At 42.7% G+C, this 18,726-nt stretch overlaps 1 protein-coding gene across 1 annotated transcript in view; it reads right to left on the bottom strand.

Moving 5' to 3' along the window:
• The window catches only part of INPP5A (inositol polyphosphate-5-phosphatase A), a 439,951-nt gene that overhangs the window by 256,325 nt on the left and 164,900 nt on the right, over nucleotides 1-18,726 (bottom strand). The window contains exon 4 of the mRNA XM_040439018.1: nucleotides 9,269-9,356. Coding sequence (XP_040294952.1) covers nucleotides 9,269-9,356 — 88 coding nt within the window. The remainder of the gene's footprint in view (nucleotides 1-9,268; nucleotides 9,357-18,726) is intronic.

The raw sequence follows: 18,726 nt of genomic DNA, 5'->3' as shown, positions 1-18,726 counted from the left end.
CTGCTGCCAGAGGCAAACATTGAAAGGGCACCCCCTCATGCCAAATTCTTGACCTAACCCTTTCCCTCCAGCCAGAGGTGTAAATTGAAAAGCATGCACTTTCTATAATGTCTGTGTCTTATGTGGCACAAGGGTTTTTGGGCCCCCTCAGGCTCCTGGGCCCGGTAGCGACTGCTACCTCTGCACCCCCTATAGCTACGCCCCTGAGGCCAGTCCTTCCCATATTCTAGGGCAGACTGCTGGCGACCATTCTAAATCCCGGAGAACCCCTTTAAGGCACCTTCCCAGCCTCCTCTGATCTATTAACATTGCTTGGTCCTCTTGACTGCCCTGGCCTCAGTGATCCTGTGCCATACGTAGATATTCTGTACATATGGCAAAGAATGGAACACGGCATCAATTCAGTTTGTTGGAATAAGACTAAAAAACAAATCTCCAAGTCGCCACATACTGCAGTGCAGTAGATGCCCCATGTATCTCTAATGCAGCCAATAAGGACTGTACAAAACGGAGTGCACTTGAGACCCTTCTACATGGGACAGAATGATGGAGCAGAAAACGGCTTAAAAAAAACTAATCTCAGTAAAACCATTACAAAAAGCATGAATATTAACATGCAGCTTCATAATGGTGACGGCGCCGCTCTCTGCCCAAGGCTATGTTAGCATTAGCATTGTGCTGGATCCGTCATACTAGGGAAATCACCGCTGGAACCCACCGACTTATAATGGGGTGCTCCTGGATTCACCGTGATCATGCTATTATTAAAGGGGTTCAGAAAATGGCTACTGCTGCAGCGAAGATACGAGGAGGCCAGGGCTGGGGCTGCTGCGCATGCGCGCCTATGTTCGCTCCCTACAGTCCAGCCACCAGAGAGGATCATGCATTGTCCTATAGTGTGCAAGCACGGCCACCGCTGCTAGATTGCAGGGTGGTCGTAACCCCTGGAAACGTGCAGTGATAGAAAAATGAATGAAGCAAGCAAAGGAAGCAATATGGACAGTCACAATACATTAGTAAGTGCCTTGTATTGACTTTCTCTACATGATAAATACCACTGGCTGAAGTCAGACAACCCCTTTAATAATAGCGTGATCACGGTGGATCCAGGAGCACCCCATTATAAGTCAGTGGGTTCCATCGGTGGTCCAAATAGGTGACAATGGAAACAATTTATTTTATATGTGTATTCACATACAGTACCAGCAAGAACTACTGCCGATCTGGAGGAGAAACACAGAGACCCTGAAGAGGATGAACGCGGTGTGCTCTCACTCATTGCCCCATACACAGCGATATGTCACCCTCCCACAGAGCAGCAGTCATACCGTCTATCACCCCGGAAGAGAGACAAACCTGGAGAATTCTGGTAACACAGCTCCCCCTGGTGGGGAACAACTAAAACATCGGCTTCAGCTACATTCCATACATTCACAAAATGTAAAACTAAAACAACTGCAATCAAGTGGAGAGTATACATCCGAAATCCCGCCAGGTCTGGGAAGATGCTGGTATTTTATGAAGCCAATTACAATCCACAAGAGGCTGAAGGCCGGCAATAAATCAGGGCCAATTTCCTTTTTCAATTAACAGCCAATTAACACAAGCAGACTCCACTAAAAAATATTACGGGGATCTCATTAATCTGCTAAAAATTAACTTCACCTTTCTGTTAGTAAAACAGGCATAATTCCTACGGGGAAAGAGAGGAGGGTGACATGTTATTAAGGGAAAAAGGTTTAATTTTTATTAACCGCGTTTTCCAAGTCACTTAAATCTGCTGTAGATTGTAGATAAAGAAGGCAAAGCGGAATCGTTAATTAAGATGAAATAATGATCTTAGGATGTGGACGGATCAAGGGAAGGAGGAGATAAATGAGCAAATGTACACAATCACTCTCGTGGATCTAATTTTTAATTAAGGTGGCCTAATACTCAAGGATATGCAAAACAGTAAATGTCTGCGTCTTTCTAGCGGAGTCGGCATAGGGTCAGATTAAGGCCTCATGCACACAGCTGTAGTTTTGGTCCGCATCCCATCGGATGCAGACCCATTCATCTCAAAGGGGAAAGCAAAGGATGCGGACAGCACACCGTGCGCTGCCCGCATCTGTGAGCACGCTCTGCCGCCCCTAGTCTTGTCCGTTTTGCGGACAAGGATAGGACATTTCTGCAAGAGTAAAAAAAAAAAATGGCGCCATGCACTCGGCCGGTATGTGTTTTGCGGATGAGCCCTAAAGCGGACCTGTCCGGGGATTCCTACTGCTGTATTTGAGCAGTACATGACAGAGGGAGAGGCGCTGAGCTCTGCGATATCTAGTTTTAGCGAGTCCTGATTACCTCTCCCATACGGGAGGATTGACACTTCTCTCCTGTATGTGTTCAGAGAAAGCTGTCAATCATCTGCTGTGGGTGACCACGGATCACTAGAATGTTGACCTTGAGCCCTCCATTTCTCCTCAATGTACGGCCGCACGAGGAGGAGGTTATAATAAAGCGGAGAGCTGCAGTTTCCGGCAGCCCTATAGATGTGGAGTGATGTGGTAGTGCTTGTAATAAATAAGCGATTACTGTATAAAAAGGAAAAAAATGCATTTTTATTTAGCTTTTTTTTTTTAATGATGCATGCAAATTTTAGTTTTTTTAGGATTTTTTGTTTTATTTCGTTCCATTTTGTAGTCCTATAAAAAAAGAACGTTATGTGAAAAAAGTGGCAGGAAAAAAAATACACTCAGAGAATGCTGCTTTTTGAAAAATAAAAATACACTAACCTAAAAACCACCACAAACCAAATCACTTTGTGGGAGATTTATCAAGACTTTCTGCTCCGGTCTTGACGTCCCCCTTCACTGTCGAAAGTTGCGCCTAATTTATGACGAGGCACATTCTCCGGCAGTCCGCATGCCTAAACAGAAATCTACAGCAGCTCACAGCTACCATAGATTTCTGCCTTCATTTGCTCCAGAAAAGTGGTGTAAATGAAGATAAATTTGCCTTGGGTGTTGGTCCTGCGACTGCCCTTTTGAAAAGTGGCGAGTGCAACAAAAAATAAAATAAAGGCACATGCAACTTTTTTTCTTAAAAAAATAAAATAAATAAAAAATAATAAATCGCATTTAAAAAGTCAAACACACGGCTTGTAACTTTTAAAGCCACTTTTCTGGCGCAGGGAGGTGATAAATCTCCCCCTTTACATGTTTTAAATCTGACTGTAAACTAACAAAATCTGGCTTCAGAATTTTTGGGCAATAAAAAAATAAATAAAATTTCCATGAAAAAGATGCCTTAAAAAAACAAAAAAATAAAACCCATTCATATCAATGGTGCAGCAATATGTTCCGCATCCCCGCAAAAAAACATAGAACATGTCCTATTCTTGTCCGTTTTGCGGGACCAGCACCTGTCTCAACATCGGGCCCACTATGAATATAGAGCATGGCGTCCTCTCCGTTCACTGCTGAGAGACTACCAAAAACAGCCGTACCTGTGCTTGATTATTTTTGGAAGCCCCATAGCAGTAAATGGAGGTAGTCGTGCATGCGCGGCTCTTCATTCACAGGGGGGCCCTGTTCTTAATCGAAGTGGGTGCCAGAGGTGGGACCTGCACCTATCAGACATTTATGGCACATCCAATCAATATGCCATGTCCAGATGGGAACTCTCCTTTAAAGGGGTTTTCCTATTTCAACATACTGATAGGCCATCAATATTGGCTTGGTGGGGGTCCAACGCTCAGCGCCGCCTTAATCAGCTGTTTGAAAGGGCCACCCCTGCCTCTTCATGGTTTACAATGAATGACCACTCAGTAGCGGTGGTGTAGGGGGATGGCAGCTCTGTCCTAAGTGAAGCTGTAATCCCCTTCCCCGTTGCTCCTGTAAGTAGACAACCTGCAGGCAGACAGACCCACCTTAACAATGATGCGGCTGAGGCACTCGCACAAGCGCTGCAGCCTCTTCAAACAGCTGATTGGTGGGGAGCGAAAAGTCAGACCGCCACCGATCTGACCTATCCTGTACACGGCCATCAATATGCTAAAACCACTTTAAAGGGGCATTCCAGTCATAGAAAGTTATGTCTATATAACTACCCGATCCCGAGAACAAGAGTCCCGTACCCCATGGAGCTCTCGAAATGGATGGAGCAGCTGGTCGAAAAGGGGCGTCACCATTCATTTCTATGGGAGTGCTGGCGATAGAGTCAGACCCCCACCGATTTGGCTTATCCTGCACATGGCTATCAATATATTAAAACCACTTTAAAGGCTTATTCCGATTATAGAAAGTTATCCCCTGCCCACAGGATAGGGGTTAACTATCAGATCGGTGGGGGTCCTACGGATGGGACTCCCACTAATCTGATAGCTATCCACTCTCCTGTGGATATGGGATAACTTTCTATAATCAGAACACCCCTTTAGGGTCCATTCACACGTCCGCAAAATGGGTCCGAATCTGTTCCGCAATTTTGCGGAACAGGTGCAGACCCATTCATTTTCAATAGGGCCGGAATGTGCTGTCCGCATCCGCATTTGCGGATACTCAAAAAAATAGAACATGTCCTAGTCTTGTCCGCAATTACGGACAAGAAAAGGCATTTTCTATGAGAGTGCCGGCGATGTGCGGTCCGCAAAACTCATAAGGACGTGTGAATGGACTCTTAATGTCAGCACAGGTGTAAGGCCTCTTTCACACGAACGATACGGATTGGCTCCGGATGCGTTCACTGAAACTCGCACCATTTTGCAAGCAAGTTCAGCCAGTTTTTTCAGCGCAGGGTTAATCAGTTTTGATGTGTTTTTCGCACGCTTGAAAAAAATAAACCTGAAGGTTTAGGCCCCTTTCACACGGGCGAGTATTCCGCGCGGATGCGATGCGTGAGGTGAACACATTGCACCCGCACTGAATACCGACCCATTCATTTCTATGGGGCTGTTCACATGAGCGGTGATTTTCACGCATAACTTGTGCGTTGCGTGAAAATCGCAGCATGCTCTATATTCTGCGTTTTTCACGCAACGCAGGCCCCATAGAAGTGAATGGGGTTGCGTGAAAATCGCAAGCATCCGCAAGCAAGTGCGGATGCGGTGCGATTTTCACGCATGGTTGGTAGGTGACAGTCTATTCACTGTATTATTTTCCCTTATAACATGGTTATAAGGGAAAATAATAGCATTCTGAATACAGACTGCATAGTAGGTGATCAATTGAGGGGTAAAAAAAAATAAAAAAATTAACTCACCTTCTCGTCTTGTTCGCGTAGGTCCCGGTCTCTTCTTTACTTCTCAAAAGATGAACTATCGGCTAGGACCTGTGGTGACGTCAGATCACATGCTCCAATCACATGGTCCATCACCACTGTGATGGACCATGTGATTGGAGCATGTGATCTGACGTCACCAAAGGTCCTTTAGCGCACAGCTCATCATTAAAGAAGAGACCGGGAACTATGCGAACAAGAGGAGAAGGTGAGTTAAATTATTTATTTATTTATTTTAACCCTTCCAGCGCTATTTTACTATGCATTCTGTATTCAGAATGCTATTATTTTCCCTTATAACCATGTTATAAGGGAAAGAAATAAAATCTACACAACACCTATCCCAAGCCCGAACTTCTGTGAAGAAGTTCGGGTACCAAACATGCATTACAATGTTTTGCACTCGCGCGGAAAAATCGTGGGTGTTCCCGCAACGCACCCGCACATTTTCCCGCAACGCCCGTGTGAAAGAGGCCTTACAGACATCTTCTGGCAACTTTCAGTGAAAAACGCATTGCACCGGAAGTGCATCCCCTGAAGCCCCATTTACTTCTATGGGGCCAGGGCTGCGTGAAAAACGCAGAATATAGAACATGGTGCGATTCTCACACAACGCAGAACTGATGCGTGAAAAAAAAAAACACTCATGTACACAGACCCATTGAAATGAATGGGTCCGGATTCAGTGCGGGAGCAAAACTCTGTCCTGTGAAAGGGGCCTAAAGGCTTCCACTGTCACTCGTGCAAGATGGATGTCACAGAAGAGCTACAAGAAACACGTTTTGCCCACATGGCTTCGAGCAGTCAAAATGATTCTATCTTCAGAAATGGCAGAAAAAATGATTGGAGCTCCAACAACATGAGAAGATGATGAAGGCCCATTATATCCATCCCAGAGTCCGCAGACAGATCCGCGGTCGGGGCAGCGTTGCTCCTTAGGATACATTCGTGTAGATTTGCATCCTGATCACAGACCGCGCTGAATGCACAACGATGAAGACACAGACAGAGAGTAATCTCCCTTTTTTCCCCTCCTGACTGACCGCGCCATAAATAACGGCTATAAATACAGGCTTCGTTAGCAGAGCATGGGAACTATAATTACTAATTATTGTTGATGGAAACCTGCCAGAATCTAATAAAACACAACTTAAGGACAAAGACCTAAATGTGCAGCCAGAATGACCCCGGGGACTGAATTTATAGATGGCTTCCATTCTTACTGGAAGGAAAAGGTTTATTTTACTTGCAAGAAGACGTGGGGTATTTTTAGTCTCTAAATACAGGACTGTGCTTCCTAGAAGGGGCCAAGAGCCCGACCGAGCCTGTAGAAATACAGAGCGCCAAGAATAAAGTTTGTGTTTCCAAAGCCTCATTTAGTAGAACGTGTCCCAGACTTTATATCACACAGTAAAAACGTCAGTGGCCCAATAACTCAAGTACAGAAAAGTAAAAAAAGGCAACAAAACCTCTTACAGATCTACACATAAAGGTAATCAGAAAATATCAATATCCATCTCATATCCTTCCATCTTACATATATCTCATAACCATCCCTCCATCGTACATGTACCTAGGGTTGCCACCCTTCCCAACAAAAAATACTGGCCAAGTTAAAGGGAACCTGTCACCGGGATTTTGTGTATAGAGCTGAGGACATGGGTTGCTAGATGGCCGCTAGCACATCTGCAGTCCCCATAGCTCTGTGTGCTTTCAGACATCTGGGGTTCACCTCAAACTGATCATGTTAAAAACAAAAATCAATAAATGCTGTTAGTTTTCACAAAAATCCTTCTGAAATTTTGTACAATTTTGTAATCTTTACTAAGCCCACAGGGAGGGCTTCGGGAGAGAAGATATGTGGCATTCTGCAGGAAACAACCAAGATGTTGTTGACCACAGACGTGCCGGGTTCTCAGAGCCATCTCAAAAAGGAGTAGTTTCTCCTCTGCTTAAAGAACATCTTGCAAATGAATTAAAGGTTTTATTTGCTCAATTAAAAAAGAGCTTTCCTCAAAAATGCTAAGTGTAACCCTAGCCTTAGGGTACTTTCACACTAGTGTTTTTCTTTTCCGGCATAGATTTCCGTCACAGGGGCTCTATACCGGAAAATAACTGATCAGGCATCTCCCCATGCATTCTGAATAGAGAGTAATCCGTTCAGGATGCATCAGGATGTCTTCAGTTCAGTCGTTTTGACTGATCAGGCAAAAGAGAAAACCGTAGCATGCTACGGTTTTATCTCCGTCGAAAAAAACGGAAGACTTGCCTGAATGCCGGATCCGGCATTTTTTCCCATAGGAATGTATTAGTGCCAGATCCGGCATTCAAAATACCGGAATGCCGGATCCGTCCTTCGGGCCTGCGCATGCGCACATCGGTAAAAATGTGAAAAAAGATACAAGACGGATCCGTCTGTCCGCATGACAAGCGGAGAGACGGATCCGTCCTTGCAATGCATTTGTGAGACTGATCCGCATCCGGATCAGACTCACAAATGCTTTCAGTCAGCGGCAGATCCGGATCACACTGCCGCAAGTGTGAAAGTAGCCTTAGAGTACAGCCCCATTATGCGGTTGTGTACCGGCTAAGGCTACTTTCACACTAGCGTTCGGGGCTCCGCTTGTGAGCTCCGTTTGAAGGGTCTCACAAGTGGCCCCGAACGGATCCGTCCAGCCCTAATGCATTCTGAATGGATGCGGATCCGCTCAGAATGCATCAGTCTGGCTCCGTTTGTCCTCCGCTCCGCTCAGCAGGCGGACACCTGAACGCAGCTTGCAGCGTTCGGGTGTCCGCCTGGCCGTGCGGAGGCAAACGGATCCGTCCAGACTTACAATGTAAGTCAATGGGGACGGATCCGTTTGAAGTTGACACAGTATGGCTCAATTTTCAAACGGATCCGTCTCCCATTGACTTTCAATGTAAAGTCAAAACGGATCCGTTTGCATTATCATGAACAAAAAAAAAAAAAAAAAAAATTTTTATTTTTTTTTTGTTCATGGTAATGCAAACGGATCCGTTCTGAAGTGATCTAAACGTTTGCATTATAGGTGCGGATCCGTCTGGGCACATACCAGACGGATCCGACCTAAACGCAGGTGTGAAAGTAGCCTAAGGCGTAGTTGTAGTGCTTACTGAACCGCGTGGTCACCATCTGTGGCGGTATTCAACTAACTCATTACAAACTTATTTTTGACAGCTCATCTTTATGGTTTTCTTTTTGTATCTAAATCTAGGTTTTGGTTTAAAAAAATAAATAAAAATGCAACAAAAACTGCAGTGAAAGTTTTCACAAAAAACGCATGTGTGAGCCCAGCCTAAGGTCTCTATGAGATGAGCGAGTTTTCCGCTCGGGTGCGATGCGTGAACGCGTAGCACCCGCACCGAATCCTGACCCGTTCATTTCAATGGTCTATGTACATAAGCGTGTTGTTTTTTTCACGCATCAGTTCTGTGTTGCGCAAGAATCGCAGCGTGTTCTATATTCTGCATCATTTCATGCAGCCCTGGTCCCATAGAAGTGAATGGGGCTTCAGTTCAAAACGCAGTGCATCCGGATGCGTTTTTCACTGATGTTTTTTAACACCCGTGAAAAACACATCAAAACACATTGCACTCGCGCAGAAAAAACTGAACGCAATCGCAGACAAAACTGACTGAACTTGCATGCGAAATGGTGCGAGTTTCACGGAACGCATCCTGAGCCAATGCGTATCGTTCGTGTGAAAGAGGCCTAATGGTTTAGGCACACAGAAGTATCCCTTTCATCTGAATTGGTCCTACAGAAATCCATGCACATGCCGAGGAAACCACCTTATGAAGAGGATTTTCAGATGTAGAAATGTCTGCGAGAAATCTGTCGTGTGTGAAAATGCCTTAAGAACTCACACAGGTGGTTAATGTACTGCTGCCAGTACACACACGTGCTGCACGACAACCTCTACAGGAGCAGACGTGACAGCCATATCCGCTTGTCTCCCCTTTAATGGAAACGCTCTTTACGTTCACATACCGTGAAGTTTTCCTGTGACTTGTAGTTCTCATCTAGGTACACCCGCGCTCTGTTGTATTCTTTCATAGCGTCACTTGAAAGCAGGTCTCTAAAAGAAATAACACAGAAGATTTAACCATATAGCATAAAACCTTAGAACCGTTCATAAATGTAACATTCCCTATAGGAGATCCTCACCTAAACTGCATGGGACCGACCGCCAACTTGTGGCTCTTCAGCCGTTGCATGTCAGGGCATGTTGGGAGTTGTAGTTTTGCAACAACTGGAGAGCCTTAGGTAGGGGAACACGGCTAAAAGGGATGGAGGGCTCAATTTGGTTAGTCTCACATCCCAATTAGGTCTTTTTTCCAAGTACCCTTTCTGAAAATGCTATGGACTCCTTCAGAGGCAATTTATTATTGCATTTTTCTACAGCCTTGCAGACTATTGCTTTCTGTTTTACAATAAATCCATCTTGCTGCTCTGACGGCTCAAAGTGTAGCCTTCATCTCTGAACTCCTGACAGCTCCTAAACACTCATTATAGCTAAATTCTTATCAGTAAAGTTCCAGATGGGAGCTACCAGTGACACTATCCAATCAGTGTTAACCAGTTCCAGACTGTGCAGGGTCACAACCCCAACTGGTACAACACCCAGCTGGACCTTCATTGCAAGCTGCAGGCAATTCATTCATAGCTTCCAGCATTAGGGTTCATTCAGACATCCGTAGTTCTGGCTCCGCATCCGTTCCGCAAATTTGTGGAGCGGGTGTGGATCAATTCATTTCAATGGGGCATCAAAAGATGCAGACAGCACAACGTGTGCTGTCCGCATCCGTAATTCTGTTCCGTGGCCCCGCAAAAAGATAGAGCATGTCCTATTCTTGTCCGCAGATCCATGTGCTTTTTGCGGATCTGTAAAACACTTACGGACGTGTAAATGGACCCTTGATAGAGGAGAGACACAACATAGAGCTATATGAAAAAGATACTCCAGAATTGTCATTGTAATGCAAATTGCGCCTAAAACAGACTTGGCAGGTTCTCTTCAAAGGGGGAGGAAAAAAATAATAAATAATGATTTTATTTCTGACACTTTATTTTGCATTCTTCTTTTGTTCTAGAGCCAACAGTATAACAAAAGGATGGCTGCTGACCAGCATTAATCTGCCTGAGATTGGCTAGCTAATCTCTTCTAATGCTTCCTTCACACGTTTCTTTTAGCGTTTTTTTGGTTGCTTTTTTTTCCCTAACACTTTAAATATGGTTATGAAAATACTGTACCTAGAGCATTCTTCATTAAAATAATAAAATAACTTCAAAACTATTTTTATTAAATGGCGTCTGTCAGCAGTTTTGTACCTATGACACTGGCTGACCTGTTACATGTGCGCTTGGCAACTGAAGACGTCTGTGTTGGTCCCATGTTCATATGTGCCCGCAGGGGTGTAGCTATAGGGGGTGCAGAGGTAGAGGTCGCTACCGGGCCCAGGAGCCTGAGGGACCCAAAGACCTTGTGCCGAATAAGACGACACTGGTATTATAGAACGTTCATGCTGGTCAAGTTACACCTCTGGCTGGAGGGAAGGGGTTAGATCAAGAATTTGGCATGGGGTTGGGGGGAAATTTCAATTTTTGCCTCGGGCAGCACAAAAGGCTATGTGCTTCCCTGCCCCTCGCCACAAAGCACTGAGGAAAGGAGGGCCTAAGCTAAAGTCTTGCACCATGAGCCTTTAGCCATGCCTCTGTGTGTCCGCATTGCTAAGAAAAATGAAATATTAATATATGCAAGTGAGCCTCTAGGAGCAACGGGGGCGTTGTCATTACTCCTAGAGGCTCTGTTCTCTCTGCAACTGCCATGCCCTCTGCACTTTGATTAACAGGGCCAAGTGTGATGACGTTTTTTACCGCCTAGCCCTCTCAAAGTGCAGAGGGGGCAGCAGTTGCAGAGAGAGCAGAGCCTCTAGGTGTAATGGTAACGCCCCCGTTGCTCCTAGAGGCTCATTTGCATATAATAAAACATGTTTCTCAGCAATGCGGACACATATGAACATGGGACCAACACAGATGCCTTCAGCTGCCAAGTGCACATGTAACAGGTCAGCCAGTCTCATTTTTAAAATCATTTTTTTTAAATGTATTTTATTCATTGATTTTATTCTCTTCCTATGAGACGCTCAATATTCGGACACAGTGGTGTTTACTGCAGAGGTGTGAGGGTTCTGTGTTTTACCATAGATACCACAATCAGCACAGGACGGCTAAAAGGCTGGCACAGCCCACCGTTCAGGGTCTCCTACACTGATGTGCTATGCAGAGCTTTGAGCGGACCAGGCACAGACAGAAGCAGTGATGCGCTGTGCAGAACCCCTGCCTATACCCACTGCATACCGCTAAAGCCTGGCATAGCACACCAGTGCAGGGCTATGCCAGGCTTTTGGCAAAGAGAGGACCAGGAGCAGCAGCAGCAGCAGCGATGACCTAGCACATATGGCTATGGTGCATGGATGCTCTACGCGCTGCAGTGAGCAGTGCTGTGCACAGGCCTGAATTTTGGGTTCCTGTTGTTATAGGAACAGAATGAAATCAATGAATAAAACATATTACATACATTTTTAGGAGACTGGAGATAGTTTTAAAGAAAATAGTTGGAAGGTTTAGATACACTTTAAGTAACATGACACCATTAAAAACTTCAAAAACATCCCACAAAACAGTGAAGCCATTCTGTCTGCTTAGACTAATACCTGGAGACCCTAGAGGACGGTGATTATACTCTACAAGAAATTTGCCTTTTTAATTAGCCGACAAAATGAACCCTGAGATGATATTTAAAAAAAAATAGAAATAAATAAATCTCAAAAATTTAAATGGGGTTGTCTAAGTCACACTCGCCATTCTGATCCTCCCTGCCTGGCTTTGATTTCATGACTATAACAGTGACCTGCCTGTACACCGCACACTGCAGCCAATCAGTGGTCTTGTGCCATATTCCACTGAGGTCAATGATTGGCTGCAAAGATCACGTGCAGTCTGATGTCATCACTGCAGTAACCGGAGAGCATTAGGAGTTTGGAGTGGTGAGTATAACTTATCTGGTAGAGGAACATACTACCAGTTACTGTATCTAGCACAGCTGGACGCTGCCGCATACTGTCGGATCCCCACTGACTATAATGGGATCTGACGGGGGATACAGTGGCTTTCCCACGTAAATTAGATTTTTTTTTCTGCCAGAAAAACACTGATGCACTGCTGGATATGGTAACTCCAATACAATAGTCTGTTCCTCTGCCGGAACAGACGTCCAGAGATGTGAACGTAGTAGCCCAAGCATCGAGACCTTCTTGCTTTCTCCTATTTGTGACCAAAATACCCAAATCAACACACGCTGTTGGGAAAGGAAACTATATGAACACGTTTCCAACACATTATGTCATATCTTTGCTGTGCTCAGAATGGATGTAAAAGAATTTACCAAAGATCACCACTAGAGGGCAGAATTTCCAAACTTTCGTAACACTGACCACTATGGAGACCCTGGAAATGGAATATATTTATTTGCTACATCATATTGTTTGACAGCCCAAAGCTTTTCCTCGGTCATCAGGAAAGGAGCAGCCGAAATGTATTTGTTTTACAAATTGTGTATTAATCTTGCATTGCTATCTCGCTCATGGTTCAAGGCCAATTTCACAGAAAATACAATTTGATCACAGATGATGTAAGCAAGTAGAGGTTTAAAGATCTTTTTATAAAACAAGGAACATTCTACAAAATACATTATGGGTGGAAGGGTGAGGGGCAGAAAAGAACATGGGGTCTCATGGGTCAAAAAGACTTTGTTTTTGGCAACCAAATGTTTTCCAGCTTTCTAGTAAGCTTTGGGAGAGTTATTAAAATGATTGCAAATAAGCTGCCCATAGCAAACAATTTAAATTCCAGCACTCATTTTTCAGAGGATTTTCTTTTATTTAAGAACTTGGCTGCTATGGGCAACTCCATTTTTTTGGTGAACCAAATTTGATAAGTCTCCACCGTTTTGCAATTTTTCGCTATATTCAATCTGTTGGACTGTTATCTCTTACATTAAGGATACTGGAGGTTTTTTTAGTTTTCATTTTTCTTCCCTATCTTCATTCAGCCATAACTTTTTTATTTTTCTGTTCATATAGCGGTTTGAGGGCATATTTTTTGCAGGACAAGTTGTACTTTCTAATGACACCATTTAATATGGCATACAATGTAGTGGGAAGCAGAAAAAAAAATTCCAAATGGGGTGAAACTGGAAAAAAAAATACGCAATTCCACCACTGTTTTACGTGTTTTGTTCTCACTGCGTTCCGTTTGCGACACAACTGACCTGTGCCCTTCATTTTCTGGGTCAAGACGATTACAACTATACCACATGTGTATAGTTTTTTTTATGTCTAAATAGTGCAAAAATAAATTTAAACCTTAAAAAAAAAGGTTGTTTTTTTTTTTTTCAATCTCCAAATTCTGACCCCTATAACTTTTTTATAGTTATATCTACTGAGCTGTGTGGGGGCTCTTTTTTTTGAGGACAATCTGTAGTTTCATCGATACCATTTTGGGAGTGTGCGTGACTTTTTGATCATATTTAAGCACATTCTTTTGGGTAAGAGAAGCAATGAAAAAAAAAAGGTAAATTGCCTATTTTGAACCCTTTTTTCAATTACAACATTCGCTGCATTGGAAAAATGCTGTACGTGTGTTTTTAGTCGCAGTGATACTCATGATGTTTATGTTTTTCGTTATTTATGTATTTATTTTTATTTAACAGAAAGGGGGTGACCTAAACGTTTTTATTTTTAAGTTTTGTTTTTTGTTTTTTTTAGTTTTATGGATGAATTTGAAGCTTGTATTTGAGCCTACAAAATATTTTTTATTTTTTTTAACCCCTTATGGACTGGGCTCATTTTCACCTTAACCCCTTAAGGACTCAGCCCTATTTCACCTTAAGGACTTGGCCATTTTTTGCAAATCTGACCAGTGTCACTTTAAGTGCTGATAACTTTAAAACGCTTTGACTTATCCAGGCTATTCTGAGATTGTTTTATCGTCACATATTGTACTTCATGACACTAGTAAAATGAAGTAAAAAATAATAATTTTTATTTATAAAAAAATACCAAAATTTACCAGAAAATTTGTAAAAAAAATTGCAAATTTCCAAGTTTCATTTTCTCTACTTCTATAATACATAGTAATACCTCCAAAAATAGTTATTACTTAACATTCCCTATATGTCTACTTCATGTTTGGATCATTTTGGGAATGATATTTTATTTTTTGGGGATGTTACAAGGCTTAGAAGTTTAGAAGCAAATCTTGAAATTTTTCAGAAATATTCAAAAACCCAATTTTTAGTGACCAGTTCAGGTCTGAAGTCACTTTGCGAGGCTTGCATAATAGAAACCACCCAAAAATGAGCCCATTCTATAAACTACACCCCTCAAGGTATTCAAAACTGATTTTACAAACTTTGTTAACTTTAGGTGTTCCACAAGAGTTAATGGCAAATGGTGTTAAAATTTCAGAATTTAGATTTTTTGGCAAATTTTCCATTTTAATCCATTTTTTCCAGTAACAAAGCAAGGGTTAACAGCCAAACAAAATGCTATATTTATTGCCCCGATTCTGTAGTTTTCAGAAACACCCCATATGTGTTTTACACAATGATTTCATTTTTGAAACAAAAAAAATCATGTTTTAGTGTTTCCATAGTCTGAGAGCCATAGTTTTTTCAGTTTTTGGGCGATTATCTTGGGTAGGGTATGATTTTTGCGGGATGAGATGATGGTTTGATTGGTACTATTTTGGCGTACATGCAACTTTTTTGATCACTTTTATTACCTTTTTTGGGAAGTAAGGTGGGCAAAATTTCAATTTTCTCATAGTTTTTATTTTGTTATTTTTATGGCGTTCACCGTGCGGGGAAAGTAACATGACCGTTTTATAGATCAGGTCGTTACGGACGCAGAGATACCTAATATGTGTAGTGTATTTTATTTTTTTAATTGTTATTCAGTGATAAATGTGTTTTTTTTTATCTTAACTTTTTTCACTTTTTTTTTTGACCCAGACTCACTTGGTTCTTGAACCAGTGGGTCTGATGTCTGTATAATACAGTACAGTACACTATATAGGGTATTGTACTGTATTTTACTTACACTTTGTCTCAACAGATCTATGCCTTTAGCACAGATCTGTTCAGCACCATGGACAGCAGGATGCCTGAGAAGGCGTCCTGTTGCCATGGGAACCTTCCCCGTCTGCTCAGTTGTGGCCACAACTTCGCAGACGGGGAAGGGTAAGGAGGGGGGCTCCCTCCCTCTGTGACCCCATCCTGTCTGGGGGCTGCAAAGGCACAGCAGCCCCCCGATGGGAGAGGGAGGGAGCTCCCTGACCCTGACAGTTTAACCCTTTCCATACCGCGGTCCGTACGGACCGCTGTATGGAAAGGGTTAAACGGCTGACATCTGCACAGATGTCAGCCGTTTATACCAGAGTGTTAGCAATGTGGTGACACTCTGGTATACCCACTGGCCACCAACAAATTTTCAAGAGGAGGCGGGCGGGGGATCGCGATCCCGCCTGCCGCACCGTCCACAACCCCCACCCTGCACCACCCGCTGGGCAAAAAATCATGCAGGGGTGCAGGGGGGGGGGGTGCAAAATCGATATTTTAGGCACACTAAAGTTTCTGATCCCCGCGGTCAGGGACTGCGGGGATCAGAAACTGCAGAAAGCGCAGCAAACCGCAGGTCTGAATTGACCTGTGGTTTGCTGCGATCGCCATGACCCCCCCTGGTTCGGATTAACCCCCGGGGCACCGCAATCGCGATTTAAACTTAGGACGTACCGGTACGCCCTGAGTCCTTAAGGATTTGGGAAATAGGGCGTTCTGAGATTGTTTTTTCGTCACATATTGTACTTTATGACACTGGTAAAATGGAGTAAAAAATAAAAATAATTATTTAGAAAAAAAATTCAAATTTAGCAAAAATTTAGAAAAATTTGCTAATTTCCAAATTTCAATTTCTCTACTTTTATAATAGATCGTAATACCTTCAAAAATAGTTATTATTTTACATTCCCCATATGTCTACTTCATGTTTGGATCATTTTGTGAATGCCATTTTATTTTTTGGGGACGTTAGAAGGCTTAGAAGTAAATCTTGAAATTTTTCAGAAAATTTCTAAAACCCCCTTTTTCAGGACCAGTTCAAGTCTGAAGTCACTTTGTGAGGCTTACATAATAGAAACAACCCAAAATGACCCCATTTTACAAACTACACCCCTCAAGGTATTCAAAACCGATTTTACAAACTTTGTTAACCTTTTAGGTGTTCCACAAGAATTAATGGAATATAGAGATAAAATGTCAAAATTTCACTTTTTTGGCAGATTTTCCATTTGAATCCATTTTTCCCAGTTACAAAGCAAGGGTTAACAGCCAAAACAAAACAATATTTATGGCCCTGATTCTGTAGTTTACAGAAACACCCCATATGTGGTCGTAAACTGCTGTACGGGCACACGGCAGGGCGCAGAAGGAAAGGAATGCCATACGGTTTTTGGAAGGCAGATTTTGCTGGACTGGTTTTTTGACACCATGTCCCATCTGAAGCCCCCCTGATGCACCCCTAGAGTAGAGACTCCAAAAAAGTGACCCCATTTTGGAAACTACGCGAAAGGGTGGCAGTTTTGTTGGTACTATTTTAGGGTACATATGATTTTTGGTTGCTCTATATTACACTTTTTGTAACTCAAGGTAACAAGAAATAGCTGTTTTGGCACAGTTTTTATTTTTTGTTATTTACAACATTCATCTGACCGGTTAGATCATGTGGTATTTTTATAGAGCAGGTGGTCACGGACACGACAATACCAAATATGACTACTTTTTTGGGTTGTTTGTTTTCAGTTTTACATAACAAAGCATTAAAAAAATTAAAAAAAATGATTCTTTAGTGTCTCCACATTCTGAAAGCCATATTTTTTTTTTGGGCGACTGTCTTGTGTAGGGGATAATTTTTTTCGGGATGAGATGACAGTTTGATTGGCATTATTTTGGGGTGCGGATAATTTTTTGAATGCTTGCCATTACACTTTTTGTGATGTAAAGTGAAAAAAATGGCTTTTTTTACACCATTTTTATTTTTTTACGTTATTCACCTGAGGGGTTAGGTCTTGTGATATTTTTATAGAGCAGGTTATTACGACGTGGCGATACCAAATATGTATAAATAAAAAATTTTATTTGACTTTAACACAATAACAGTATTTTAGAAAAAAATAAATAAAAATCATGTTTTACTGTCTCCATAGTCTGAGAGCGATATATTTTTTCACTTTTTGGGCAATTGTCTCCTGTAGGGGCTCATTTTTTGCGGGATGAGATGCCGATTTGATTGGTACCATTTTGGCGTACATACAGTTTTTATTTTTTATGGTGTTCACCGTGCGGGGAAAGTAACAAGACCGTTTTATAGATCAGATCATTACGAACGCGGTGATATCAAACATGTGTAGTGCATTTTATTTTTTTTATTTTTAATGAGTGATAAATGTGTTTTATTTTTACTTTTTTTTATTTATTTTTTACTTTTTTTTACCCAGACCCACTTGGTTCTTGAAGATCCAGTGGGCCTGATGTCTGTATAATACAATACAGTACACTATATAGTGTACTGTACTGTATTTTCACTTTACACTTCGTCTGATCAGACTTCTGCCTTTAGCAGAAGTCTGATCCTACTTGGCCTTACCATGGCAGGCCGGAAGCCGGTGAAGGCGTCCGGTTGCAATGGTAACCATCACCCGCTGCCACAACAGAGCGGCGGGTGATGCGGAGGGAGGAGGGACCCATCCCTCTGTGATCCAGTCAAGAATCGGGGGCTGAAACGGCACAGCAGCCCCCGATGATAGAGGGAGTGAGCTCCCTCCCTGTTAACCCCTTCCATACAGCGGCATGTAAGCACAGATGTCAGCCGTTTCAAGCAGAGTGTCAGTGTCGGAGTGTTTTTTTTTATTTCACACAAACCCGGAGTGCGTCTGTTGTGTTTCTGGCCGTGCATGCACAATTTTTTTGTGGTGCAGACCGTCGGATGTGGATCGCGGACCCCATTCAAGTGAATTTGCGGTCCGCAGCACGGGCCCAGCCAGCACACGGTTGTGTGCATGAGCCCTAAATCATCAATATTGGATCGACAGGGGTTGTGAGGATAGGTCATCAATAGAAAAAGCCCAGACAACCCTTTTAAAGAGGCTGAAATCCTATTTTCCCAATATTTTTCTCAGTTTAGAGTTTACTATAGATTTATCTAGTCCAGGTAAAAAGAATATGGCCCAGGTTACACTTTATATGTTAATGCGTTTGTTTTTGTTTTTTTTCTCCTACAGATTCTTTTAGCTAAAAGGAAAGACATAGGGGGAGATTTATCAAACTGGTG

This window comes from Bufo bufo, chromosome 6 (genome assembly GCF_905171765.1).
Source record: "Bufo bufo chromosome 6, aBufBuf1.1, whole genome shotgun sequence".
In the NCBI taxonomy this organism is placed as follows: Eukaryota; Metazoa; Chordata; class Amphibia; order Anura; family Bufonidae; genus Bufo; species Bufo bufo.
Note: the sequence above shows the minus strand (reverse complement) of the source record. Positions and strands in the feature narration are given on the sequence as shown.